Below are 13,635 nucleotides of genomic sequence, written 5' to 3'. Positions count from 1 at the left end.
GACATCTATTGCAATCACGCTTTGTAATCCAACAAAAAGGATTGAGGCAACTTCACAAAATAGTGATTTTGAAATAATATATTTCAACGTAAGATTCCTTCATCTTAATATAACATGTAACATACTAGTAAGATTTTACACTTAAGCAATTTAGCAGGCACTCGTATCCAGAGCAACTTCACAATAGTGACTGAATTAATCTTCACATTTTCCAGCACTGGCCCCTTCAACGCGACTTGAACCCACTTCTGCGAGTGCCTTGCTCCTTGAACCGATCCACTGACCAAGACCCTGGTTAACCCTGGTTAAAGGTTCTGTTTTATCTTAACCAAATAGGATGTAGTGTATAAGCAGTTCAAAAAAACAAATTGGCTACAGGTGCTTTTTTTTTTCTTGCTGTAAATACTGTTATTGATGTCACCCCCAGGGAAAATTGGAGCTCAGAGATGAACATTTCCCACCAGCGGATGACCCTTCAGGTGGATTCCTTTCGCAGTCACGTGTGGAAGATCCTCACTTCGACTGGAGTACGAACACACACCATAACCATAAAATGCACAAAACAGATCTAGAACGACATGACTGTGTCCCAAAGGTTCAGAAACATCCGGGCCTTTTGGTTAAAACGCTCTGAGCAGCGGTGCAGCCTCAGCACCCTATCGGATGTTAGCAACCAAGTTCAGAATATAAAACGTCCCACAAGCGTACAACACAATGTTGACTGTAGCGTATATGGCTTTGAAGAACACATCTATAACCAGTAAGATACAGGACATAATGAACTCCACACACCACACCACCAAGGACAATAGCAGGGAGACACTCAGCCAAATCCCCCATAGGGGGAGCCAAAGGACCTGAAGGAGCAGGGAGAGGAGATACACCAATGACCAGGCCACCGCTACTAGAGAGAAGCCACCCTGCTGAGCAATGTCGAAAAGAAACATGGGTAAGATTACTGAACAAGCAACCAAAGACATTTTTACATGACTTTGTTATTTACATGCTCTCTGAACCCAACACGCAAGCTGTAGCGCGTTAAAAATGTAGCAAACCTGGTTTGGTTGTTTATCGGGGTGGATTTTGATCGTTGTGCCGTCCTCTTCTTCGGCGGTCCCCCAAAGGGTATACACTTTCACTGTGGAACGAGGAAGAGCCCAGTCAGCCATGTGCTCAGTGCTCCCATCTATGTAATCAGTTACCCGGTTCTGTGTTTAGGCGTTATTGTTCAGCCTGTGGGGTGTTGGCAACTGGAAGTTCTACTCACACAGGACAGTTACTGTTGTAAGTATGAACAACAACTGTGGCCAGCTCACACCGGTACTGGACCTCTGACAGGACAGACAGAGATGTTTAGAAAACTGCAGCCGGACAGCACCGCCACTACAACAATCCCTCATACATACAAGAGTATCCTAGGAAATCAAGAACCTTATACGGCAGAGAAATAACATTAAGTACAAGCATTTTCTCAATTGGTGTATGTGTTAACTTATTTCATTTCTTTTATTATACAGTTTTTTTTTTCTTCATGTTTTTCACCTTGTCGGCTCTAGGATTTGAACCAACAATCTGTGGTAAACTGGCCCAACACTCTTGAACACCGCGCTACCCTTCAGTCGAACAGAACAATGAACAGTTTATTGTGGTGCATTTCTTAAAATGTTTTTATTTTTTTTAAACGTATGTTCTGAGAATGTCATGTCTACAAAAGAGGTTTTTCGTTGTTTAAATAGTTATTAGTAAATATATTTTAAAATTTACTGTAAGAACAAAATCAGTATTTGCATAATAATTAAGTAATTCTGATATGTCCATTGTTTTTTGATAGATTTTTTTAAAACTTGTCCACACCTCGGGATAGTTGTTTAATGGATTTCTTATCGTTTTTATTTTTTTCTTCTAAGCCCAGTTTGAATTTTCCTCAGTGAGAACTAGTGCTGAATGAATGTTGAGAGATCAACTTCTAGACTGTCAGCCGCTATTTAAGTCATTACTTCTCCCCCTCCTTTCTCTCTCAACCTCTGCCCTCTTCCCATTTTACTCCAACTTAATCGACATTGTCCGCATTTTTCCTCCACCCCTCCCTTCCTGTTCTCCTCCTGATTTCTATACTTTGTTCTAAACAAGTACCACTTGTAACATGTGAAAACTTAATTGTTTTACATGCCTCATGTATGTTTTGTAGATAATACATGTGAAATAATATTACTACTGAACGGTATGTATTAATATTCTATGAATCTTGTGTTCTCAGACAACACGCAAGCTCACGAAGACACATAACGTTTGATGAATGATATACATATTATATATGGGATATCACCGTACCAAATGATATAACACAGTCCTTGAGTTCAAAGAAAGAGCAAAAAAAAAGTTCGGTGCCAGATTTACCTCAGAGCCCTTTACGACAGAATCACCAGCCTTCGGTTTGTGTTCCCTGAAAGTATTGGCAATGCTAGCCAGCCTATAGTTTCTGACGATGTCGCCCCCGTTTGTGAATTCTCTTCGACATTCTGGACAGCTGTAATTGTTGTGATTCCTCATGCTGTTAATGCAGCTGAAGCAGTAGCTATGTCCACATGGGAACTGATGGGGATCATTAAGTAATTCGAGGCAGATGGAACAAGTCAAATCCGGCAAAACACCGTCCATTTTGAACAGGTTCCTAATCCAACACCGACTTCAACGTCTCACTCTATTACACCTTGCTTAAAATTACAGCAAGAGGAGCAGCAACTTCAAGCTTTTACAACTACCTAAACGAAAGGGAAATTAGGTTCCTGTGTGGGAGGGTACGTGGCCTGTGTGTGTTCTATCTAGCGCCTTGCCAGAATTCCTCAGAAGTAAATTATGGTAAACGCTTAAAGGTCGAATTGACTTGCAAAAGTTGAGGTTCGGTCAGGGTTGCCAGATTTAATTGACCGTGAACTCCACAAAAAAAATCAACCCTATTTTTTCTATACTTCTATCTTTCTATACCCGCGCACTGTCACTCAAAACAGCCCAATTTCCGAGGAGGGTATATCAGCAGACCGCAAGTCGGGGGCATAACTTAATATGGGGGTTCCTTAATATTGAGTTACGCCCATTGACGGTTTCCATTGGTGTGATGTTTTTGATTTAGTGCATTTGTTTATGAAGGAAGAATTACAAGGTCAATAACGAAGATTTCGCTAAGTGCCTTCACGTGAACCTCCAGTTATATATTTAGGGATAGTTTACGTGTTCACTAAGATCGCATATCTACTAAATTATTTGAATATGAGATTTGAATAGCTTGCCAGTGACAGAAAACACGACAACCTTATTAGCTACCTTTAGAGATAGATATCTACGCGACGAGGTAGGCTACTTGTTAACCAGCTCTAGTCAATTAGGGAACGTCATAACTAGCTAAAGATGCATGATGCACCTGTCTCTATATGCAAGCAGGGAAGATCCATTTATTTTTTTGCTTCATATACATTATGTTGTCTTTATTTAGAAATGTAAACCAGGGGTAAATTACTTAAACAGAGTTCATAACTAACCAACGACCTTAATTGATCATTTACACTCTTCTTTTTTATTTTATTGATCACTGGTTTGTTTTTAACTCCCTTTACCTGGTTACTTAGATCTTAATTAGATCCTTCCCTAAAGTGGTGAACCCAGCTGAACCCAGTTGAGTACTTTAACTTTGTACTTTGTACACCTCTAGTTCTATGCGATTGTTGTGATCTTTCATTTCAGTTGCCAAGATGCTTTGTTGACCTGGGAGACGCTGTTGCCTGGGTAAATGCCAACACGGACCTCTTCTGAGACGGGGTACAAGTCCTCACCCCTGAATGATGAGGAAATACAGGGTGCTGTCCAGATGCTCAGAGAGGCCTCAACTCTAGAGGAAGAACAAGAAGCTCTCTCCCCATTCATGTTTTTGTTTAATAATTTTGAAGACACTGAAACATTCATGGATGAAATAGACAAAAGAGGACTTAGTGATAATTTTGAGCTTCTCTGATAATTATTTTTGTTGATGAGGATACCTATTAGCTGTCTTTAAACAATCAGCTAATGCTGGTTTCCACACAACAAAAATTACAAGATCTAGACAACACAATATAGTTTGACGAGACAAAGAGACAAGAAACATCAGTTGTTTAGCAAGAGTAAACTGGACAGTGTTTTGGAAGTGTTCACCTGGTAATGTTTTGAATATTTTATTGGGTGATCAAATGTTTAATTGTCTAACTGGCATATCATTACATTTTTTATTTTTAGGTTATCCCATTAACTTTAAGATTTCTGGATACATTAATTGACTTTCAGTAATGTCTGTTGTGCTCTTTTTGGACCTGTTCTACTTCAATTTATGCAATTGAATATATTTTTTGAATAAGGGTTAAATTAGATCTCAGATAATCAATTCCAAGACATGTAACACTTATATTCCTCCCAACAATGTTTTAAGTCCATAACCACGTAATTACTCTAGAATTAAACGTGTGCTTGTTCCACACACCCCTGGAAAAATGTATATCTCTGTAAACAGATGTTGACCTGACCTCTACATGATGCATATTGAAACTTGCCACCTTTCTGCAACAGGCTATAGAAAAGTCAACACTTCCAGTTACCAGTTTCAACTTTCTAGAACAATGCTGTTAAACTGGACAGTGCAAATCAAAGGAAACCATTACAATGATTTGTATGAAAACTGGTCAGATCTACACAGCAGAACCCACAGGTCTTGGCAAAGGACTCTCAGAACAGTTTAGCTGACACTGAAGTTGTTGCTCCCAGGTCCACTGCACAATGTACCTTACACAGCATGTTCACATTTGTGTAATATGTTGAATCTATGGGAAATGCATAAATGGTAATCCTGTATGAACCTGATATAAGGCCTATCATATCTAACCAAGCAATGGCTACTCTAAGAAAAACTGACCATGCCAGGCATAGTGAGTATGACTGTGCATGTGTTTGTATGCATAAGTCTGTATTATAACTGCACTCAGCAGCTTTCTAAACCACCAGTGTCTCATTATTGACTGTAACCAAAACATTTAAAACTATCTTCAAATTAATATTTTTCAGTTGTATGTTATCAAACAATTTTAATCCTGAAACAAAATACAATAAAATGGTATTGGACCTAGTGTTATATCTTGACAAAAGATATTGAATGAAATCACATATACTCTGAGTTGTAACTCTTCTTCCTCCATTAGTACACTCCACTTAGCGTCAAACCAGGATGTCCCCAAACTGACCAATGGCGAACATCTGTTGGTGTAACTTAATATTCAGGAACCCCCATTTAAACTGACCAATGTCAAACATCAGTGGGCGTAACTTAATATTCAGGAACCCCCATATTAAGTAACGGCCCCGACTTACGGTCTACAGATATACCTTATTGGAATTTCCGGCAAACCTCCCCATCTGGCCACACTGGTTAAAGCTGAGGTTTGAGTTACAGTACAGGGACAGTTTCGAGGGGAGGCTGTAAACTTTGTTTTTTAGTGGACTCTGACATTTATGGAAATAAAAAAATCTCATGCATAATTATTCAGACCCTTTACCATGAAAATACAAATTGAGTTCAGTAGGTTTAATAGCCTGGGAGCCAAACCTCCCTTGCAATAAAATACCCAGCTAGACCTGCATTCACTGATTTCAGAACCTCTCTTCAACATGACTTGAACGGCGCATGGACGAAAAGGTGTGGCACCTCGTTTCTCTCCCTCTGGGAACATAGGTTTTAGACATAACCCAAGGATCCCTTTTAGTCGGTCACTTTGGTGCCGCTGAGCTAGAGGTGTAATACTGGCGCAAGGGGCCGAGGCAACCAGTCCAAAAAAACACAGGAAAACAGGTCCAATGGGCAAGGCTGCCAGGCCATCTGTCCCTCAAGGCACCAGGCTGGGGGTGGTGACATAAAAGGGTGCACAAAACAGACAAGTGGAAAAACACGAGTGCCACACAAACTTCAGCCATACACAAACATACTAAGAACACCCAGGGACCATTACCCCTGTGGTCGAGAGCAGACACACACACGCACACACCCCAAGACGTGGCACCTGACCCCTGGCACCGCCAGGGAAAGTGACATTACCCAGAGAGCTGGAGGGGATTCGGGACAAGTCTGTGAATTTCCTTGAGTGCCCTAGTCACAGCCTGGACTTGAATCCCATTGAACATCGGTGGGGGGGGACCTGAAGTTCACCAATGCTCCCTATATAATCTGAGTTTAGGAGCATCTTCAAGAAGAAATATGAGAACACTGCCAAAATCCAATGCGCAAAGCTGGCCTACCCTGGGGAAAAACTGACTACTTCTGAATACTGAATACTATAATTTATAGTATAATTTACTTTAAAATATTTCCATTTTTCAATTCTAGAGCCGCTTCTCCTCCACATCGAGAGGGGTCAGCTGAGGTGGCTTGGGCATCTGTTTCGGATGCCTCCGGAACGCCTTCCTGGGAAGGTGTTCCGGTCCCGTCCCACCGGGAGGAGACCCCGGGGAAGACCTAGGACATGCTGGAGGGACTATGTCTCCCAGCTGGCCTGGGAACGCCTCGGTGTCCCCCCGGAAGAGCTGGAGGAAGTGTCTAGGGAGAGGGAAGTCTGGGCATCTCTGCTTAGACTGCTGCCCCCGCGACCCGGCCCTGGATAAAGTGGAAGATGAGGAATGAATGAATTTTTAAATGTTAAAAAAATTGGCACATGTCTAAAAATGCGTTTTCACTTTTTTATTGTGAGGAATTGTGTTTAGATTGACGGCAACTTAAAATATATTTGATAAATTATAAATTAAGTCTATAACAACAAAGTGTGTAGAAAGGGAAGGAGTCTGAATACTTTCCCGAATTCATTGTACATCTTATAGGAAAGTGCCTTTGTTTGCTGTAAAATGAAAATAAAGGTTAAACCAAATGAACACAAGAGAAAAAGATTATTGTAAATGTCTTAGTAGGGAGGTAATGGTGAGACCAAAGGTCTGATGAGGCCTGCATCGACACAAGTTGTAAACAGTATAAAGTATGGGGAGCACCCCCCCGCCCAAAAAAAAAAAAACATTAATGCTGAGATGTAATCTATATTGGTAATTTCTGCAGAAGAGCCTTAAAAACAAAGGAACCTACTTTCTGATATAAAGAGGAATGGTGTGTACTGAATGATAGATAAGGAACTGTTTGTACAATAATTAACTTATTTCTATGGGCAGATTTCAGCTAGGCTACAAGGTAGTAATGTCTTTGAACAATTGCTTGAATAAAATGCTGACTGCCTCTGCAGGGATATGTGGGGTGCTTAAAAGGCGCCGGCCTTTCTCGAGCATTTGATCTGAACACACTGTGGACCAAGCATGCAGACACTAACAAGCTGTTAGACTTTAATGTTAATTATCCATTATTATAGTAAAACATGAGTGGCTATTTGTCATATCCTAAAAAAAATAACAGTATTGTACTATTTAGAGTGGGAGGTTGTTCAAGTGACAACACCTCTCACGCAACCACCCTGTACATCTGTAACGGACCCTTAAGGCATAGGTTTGGGTTAGGGATTTCAGAGTTCTGATCAAGGTTAGGGTTTTAAGGAAAGCTCCTAGTTAGCAATAGACTACAAGTATGTCAGTGTGTGTTTGTGTATGAGAAGTCCTCGGTCCAAAGTGTTACAAGGTGCCCTATAAAGGTAGAACTTTCCCCTCAGCAAATAACTGCACTGCTTCCTCATTCTCCAAGTTCAACCAGTCGTATATTGACCAGGAGTGGGGAGAGAGAAGACAATGTGCCTAGCCAGTGACTTAAACTCGAAGGCTTGATTTGATATTACTGAACGTTCTGAGTGAACTGGATCCAGCGTTGGACCGGGCCAAAAGACGGCTCTCTCAGAGGAAACAGTGAATTGAACTGGACTGTTTGGGACCGGGACAAAGTGGGACCATGGCAGCCCCCTCCAGACAGGTGCACAGGAGGAGGGACACCATCACAGCTCTGCCCCTGTACTACTCAGGGCACCTCCACAAGAAATACACCGGAGAGAAGGTATGGAACTGGAAGAAACAAACTGTGGAGATGGAAGACAGAAGGACATAGTGTATGCATGAGAGAGACCAGACCGAATGTGAAGGCTGGTTTCAGAAATGTGTCATGTAAAGTTCCATTCAGTTACATGCCACATAAAGCAATGTAAAGTAAAATTTAGTTATGAGTCAAGCAATGTAAAGTTACATTTAGTTATAAGTCAAGCAATGTAAAGATAAATTTAGTTATAAGTCAAGCCGAGTAAAGTTACATTTAGATATAAGTCAAGCCAAGTAAAGTTACATTTAGTTATGAGTCAAGCCGAGTAAAGTTACATTTAGATATAAGTCAAGTCAAGTAAAGTTACATTTAGTTATGATTCAAGCCGAGTAAAGTTACATTTAGTTATGAGTCAAGCAATGTAACGTTACATTTAGTTATGAGTCAAGCAATGTAAAGTTACATTTAGTTATGAGTCACACAATGTAAAGTTACATTTAGTTATGAGTCAAGCCAAGTAAAGTTACATTTAATGTGTTAAGTCAAGATGTTTGGGTACGTCAACTGCTAGATAAGACAAGTATTGGAATGCATGCTGAATCTGGTTTTGCCTTTCCAGGACTTCAAGAAATTTTACGGAGAGCTCCGTGGATCTACAATCTTTCTGTACACAGATGATATGAATGAAACTGTAAGAGAATATCTGCTCTCACCTGATCACCCAGTATTAAACTAAAATCATGTGTTGGGCTCAATCTATGGCTTGACTAACCAGATGTGTAATTCCTGTCAGTACTCAGAGAAACTGGACCTTCGGACGTTGAAGTCCATGGTAATGGAGTCTCCCTACAAAAAGCAGAGGCCGACCGTCTACACTCTCAACCTGTCCAATGAGGAAGTGCAGCTAAAGGTCATTAATGTTACAGAATATGAGTCATATAAAAGCGGTTGTACAGTACGGCAGCCAAGACAAGTGAATTGGCAGTAATAGTATTGTCAGTGTCAGATGTAGCAGGTATCTTAGCAGTACTGGTATTTTACCACGTTAGTATCTGATTCAGGTGGACAGCCCTGATACTGGAGAGGAATGGAGAGGCTTCATCCTGACTGTGGCCACCGTGAGTAGATCCTCCATTGTCGTGGTAACACAAATTGCTATTCCCATTTAAAATAAAACGTTTTGCCGCTAGTTATACCCCAAGCAAGAAATAGACACATTCCTTTTTTTACTATCCATTTTACTATCCCCGTAGTTCCCTCTTCCACGCTAGGTTGTTAAAAAGGGAACACAGACCGTCGGGGTGGAGTACAGAATTGTGACGGGTATGATGTGTTTAAGGTGACGGCGGTGACGGCGACGGTGATGATTCTGTTGATGTGCTTTGTAGAAGGAGATCCCCAATAAGTTGCAGTTGCTCCCGGGTCAGATGCTTAGGCTGCAGGAGGTTCTCTCTGAAGAGCAAAAGAGACAGGCCATCCGTCCTCCCCTGTTCCCCCCCACCTCCCACTACATCAATCACTCCGCCTCCTCACCTGCCTCCTCACCTGCCTCCTCACCTGCCTCCGACAGCTATGATGACATCCTCTCAGGAGTCCCCTTGTGAGTGTTTCTGTTCAAGGTCCAGTTCTGTCCGTCTCCCTTTCTCCTCTGACCATTGTTTTTTTTCTCCCCTCTCTCTAGGTGTTTCTTCCCAGTGTCTCGCCAGGAGGCAGAGAACATGTTGAAGGAGAACCCCAGTTATGGGAGCATCATCCTCCGCCCCTCGACAGACAACGTTAACTACGCCATCAGCGTTAGACAGGACAAGCCCAGGTCTGAAACCTGACCTCCTTAAAACCAAAGTCTCCCACAGGGGGAAGAAAAGATGCATTTCATGCTGAGGCAAAATAATGTATTTTAATGCAAGATATGCATTTATACTATATATATATATATATATATATATATATATATAGGTGACGGTATCTGCTCTTTGTGGATGATGTTGTCATGTTGGCCCCTTCAAGCCAGGACCTTCAGCATGCACTGGGACGATTTGCAGCCAAGTGTGAAGCGGTGGGGATGAAAATCAGTACCTCCAAATCCGAGGCCATGGTCCTCAGTCGGAAAAGGGTGGCTTGCCCACTTCAGGTTGGTGGAGAGTACCTGCCTCAAGTGGAGGAGTTTAAGTATCTAGGGGTCTTGTTCACGAGTGAGGGAAGGATGGAACGGGAGATTGACAGACGGATCGGTGCAGCTTCTGCAGTAATGCGGTCGATTTACCGGTCAATCTACGTTCCTACTCTCACCTATGGTCATGAGCTTTGGGTCATGACCGAAAGGACAAGATCCCGGATACAGGCGGCCGAAATGAGCTTTCTCCGCAGGGTGGCTGGGCGAACCCTTAGAGATAGGGTGAGAAGCTCGGTCACCTGGGAGGAGCTCAGAGTAGAGCCGCTGCTCCTCCACATCGAGAGGGGTCAGCTGAGGTGGCTTGGGCATCTGTTTCGGATGCCTCCGGAACGCCTTCCTGGGAAGGTGTTCCGGTCCCGTCCCACCGGGAGGAGACCCCGGGGAAGACCTAGGACACGCTGGAGGGACTATGTCTCCCGGCTGGTCTGGGAACGCCTTGGTCTCGCCCCGGAAGAGCTGGAGGAAGTGTCTGGGGAGAGGGAAGTCTGGGCATCCCTGCTTAGACTGCTGCCCCCGCGAACCGGCCCCGGATAAGCGGAAGATGATGGATGGATGGATGTATATATACATACATACACAGTGCATATGGAAATTTCACACACAGTGCCCCATAACGACAAAGCAAAAAAGAAATGTCTACAAAGTGGTCTTTTTTTCTCATTTTTGTTGCATATTTGGACATACTGACATGTAATCATCACAGATGTGCAGTGGCATTCAAGGACATTCACAGACCTGTCCTGAAGCCACTCCACCATTTTCTTGGCTGAGTGCTTTGTATCGCTGTCTTGCTGAAAGATGAAACGCCGCCCCCAGTCTGAGGTCCTATGCACTCTGGATTCACAAATGTGTGAATGTCTTTGAGTGGCGCAGGGTAAAGCTCAGACTTACGCTCTGTGGGGAGACCTGAAGATCTCAGTTCACTGAAGCTTCCTATTCAATCTGTCAGAGCTTGATTGGATTTGCAAGGAAGAATGGAAGAAACTACCCAAATTTAGGGGTGCAAAGCTAGTAGTGGCAAACCCAAGAAGACTGAAAGCTGTTATTCCTGCCAAAGGCACTTCAACAAAGTACTGAATAAACAGTCTAAATGCTTGCTGTATTTACATTACATACTTCAGGGAATTATAAAAAACTGGCACCAATGATTTTTTTCAAAGCCAATGACAAAGCTAAAACATGTATTACCATTGTCATTATAGTGATTTGTGTGCAGATTGATGGCAAAGAATACATTTAATAAATAAAGTCCCTATCACAACAGAACGTGGAGAAATTGAGGAGGTCCGGATACTTTCTCAAAGGCAATTGTACTGAATAAAAGACAACTTAATTTATTCGTATTAGCTAATCCAATCACCGGTCTCTTAGTTACAGGCTTGTCAGACCCAAAAGAGTCTCTGGCTGGGGGAGGAGAAAGACCTTGAGATTTAACAGAATCTTTTTATCTTTTAAGTGGCCAGGTGATGAAGAACTACAAAGTGCTTTCCACAGGCACAGGCTTCGTCATTGAACTAAATGACCCGGTGAGTCCTGCTCCTCTGGCTTGGCTGAGAACCTCCGCCGAATGTCATGCGCCAGGGCGGGCTCAAAACACGGCACTGTTACGAGATGAGACAGATCACGTTTACTCAGCAGCTTGGTTGTCTGTCAAGTGTCAGCAGATATCCATTTCGTTCATCAGGTGACCGTCCTTTCCCTGGCGGAGGCTGTGAATCACTTCCAGAAGGTGACAGATTTCCATTTGTCCCCGTACCAGGTTCCCCAGCCCTATGACACCTGTATTGGTGAGAGCTTCACAACACCACGAAACGAAACTCATCACAATAACAAAGTGCTTTTGAAAACACCCAGCCTGAAACCCCAAAGGGAAAGAGTTAACACACAGTGGCTAGGAAAAACCCCCCTGATAGGGGTCAAAACTTAGGAAGAAACATAGAGAGGAACCAGAGTCTGAGGGGAGGCCAGTCGAGTGTGTTGCGGGAATATTATAAGAGTACATGTCCCTTTGGGCCACGTCCGTATATTTGCATTATCAGACAACAAGCAGGTCGATGAATGCATGTGGGCTGTGTTCAGATTCCTTAATCAGAATTCAGGCTAAAATGATCATGATGACATTACTGACCTTGCTCAAGTCTGTAAAGGCTTTATTATTTGCATTGTATTTTTTTCAATCACTGATTCTGCCGATACCTAGCTGAAAAGAACGCACTTCCGTCTCCTGGGCTGTGTGGGGGTCCTACCCGGCGTGAATAGTCAGTGACTCTGGATAACAGCGTCTGCTGACTAAATGACATGTAAATGTGTTCCGGTTACGTCATGATGTCATTACTACATATCTGACACAGTGTAACTTATAACCTGTGCTGTACATCTCAGAGCTGCCACACGCCCGGCCGCATTTGCCCTCCAAAACCGTCCCCCGGGCCAGAGTGGCACCGATGATCCGCACACAGTCCCCAGCGAGGGACACCTCTCCCTCCAATCCAGCCCCGCCGACAAGCAACGAATATCTGCAACCAGACGACATAGTAAGCCCAGGTACGCGCTTCTAGAAAGACGTGACGCGCTCCAGACTCGAGCAGCATTTGGTCAACTGGGTTGGTCAAAACATGAGGCCGCTGAGGGAATAATACTGGTGTTTTAAAGTAATGTACCTCATCTTGTGTTTATTATCCGGGTCTCGTTCTGTCTGTACACATTTTTTTCTTTTTCTGTTTGTTTTTTAATCATTGCACCTGAACATTGTGCGTTAACATGAATAGGCAGGGCCCAGCTCGCTCTCAGTCTCTCTCAGTTCCTTGTTGAATAATAATCTTCGGTCTCTACTTTCCAGACCCCAGAAACATTGATCAGGAGCTCTACGCAGTGTTACAGAAGAGAAGGAAGGAGATCTACACTGAATCCACACTTCCAGTTAACGACGACAAAACATACATGGTGTAACAGTCTCTAGGTATTTCTTACAAAGTAATGGAGGAAAAAAGTAACGGATTTTGTACCCAATGTGTGTAATTTGAACTTCAGTGACTCAAACGTGATTTAAAAACCTTTTACCCTATATTTCCTAGAAAACAATCTATGAAAACTGTTGTATGTTAATAATATGATTTGTATTGTTTAATTAGCTTTTTTTTTTTTTCACAGCTCACACTTGTTCTCAGTTGAAAATTAAGCTTTCTTATTGAGATTCTTTGTCAATAAAATGGTACATACAGATTAACGCTGGCTTAGATGTCTGAATGTTCAATCTGATACACATTTACAGATGGCACGGGTAAACACAGATCAACAACTCACAGAGGCAGGAAACTGACAATAATTGCATTTTTAATTGTATTCCTGTACTGCCCTCAAACTCAACTGTGGATCACTAAGCCAGTTCCACTAGTATTTTTTCTCTTCCAACCTCTAATCAAGGACTTATTCAGAC

At 42.5% G+C, this 13,635-nt stretch overlaps 2 protein-coding genes across 3 annotated transcripts; one reads left to right on the top strand and one right to left on the bottom strand.

Moving 5' to 3' along the window:
- Positions 1–63: 63 nt before the first annotated feature.
- On the bottom strand, positions 64–3,033 carry LOC105028535. Of its 2 annotated transcripts, none has more exons than XM_010901340.3 (4): positions 2,398–3,033; positions 1,268–1,331; positions 1,056–1,138; positions 64–920 (listed from the first exon to the last, which is right to left on the bottom strand). In XM_010901340.3, exons 1-4 carry the CDS (start codon positions 2,656–2,658, stop codon positions 657–659), a joined length of 672 nt encoding a protein of 223 aa, XP_010899642.2. In that variant the 5' UTR covers positions 2,659–3,033; the 3' UTR covers positions 64–656. The 2 variants fall into 2 exon arrangements, with proteins under 2 accessions (XP_010899642.2, XP_010899634.2); XM_010901332.3 differs by having other exon boundaries at positions 64–923; positions 2,398–3,032.
- Positions 3,034–7,698: 4,665 nt separating this feature from the next.
- On the top strand, positions 7,699–13,594 carry LOC105028543 (signal-transducing adaptor protein 1). The gene is made up of 10 exons (XM_010901355.3): positions 7,699–8,047; positions 8,646–8,717; positions 8,820–8,936; positions 9,088–9,144; positions 9,415–9,626; positions 9,708–9,839; positions 11,656–11,725; positions 11,884–11,986; positions 12,582–12,743; positions 13,039–13,594. The coding sequence occupies exons 1-10, from the start codon at positions 7,946–7,948 to the stop codon at positions 13,146–13,148; spliced, it is 1,137 nt and encodes a 378-aa protein (XP_010899657.2). The 5' UTR covers positions 7,699–7,945; the 3' UTR covers positions 13,149–13,594.
- The last annotated feature ends 41 nt before the right edge of the window (positions 13,595–13,635 follow it).

This window comes from Esox lucius, chromosome 4, assembly GCF_011004845.1.
Source record: "Esox lucius isolate fEsoLuc1 chromosome 4, fEsoLuc1.pri, whole genome shotgun sequence".
Classification (NCBI taxonomy): Eukaryota; Metazoa; Chordata; class Actinopteri; order Esociformes; family Esocidae; genus Esox; species Esox lucius.
The sequence above is the reverse complement of the archived record's forward strand: the minus strand, read 5'-3'. Positions and strand labels throughout refer to the sequence as shown.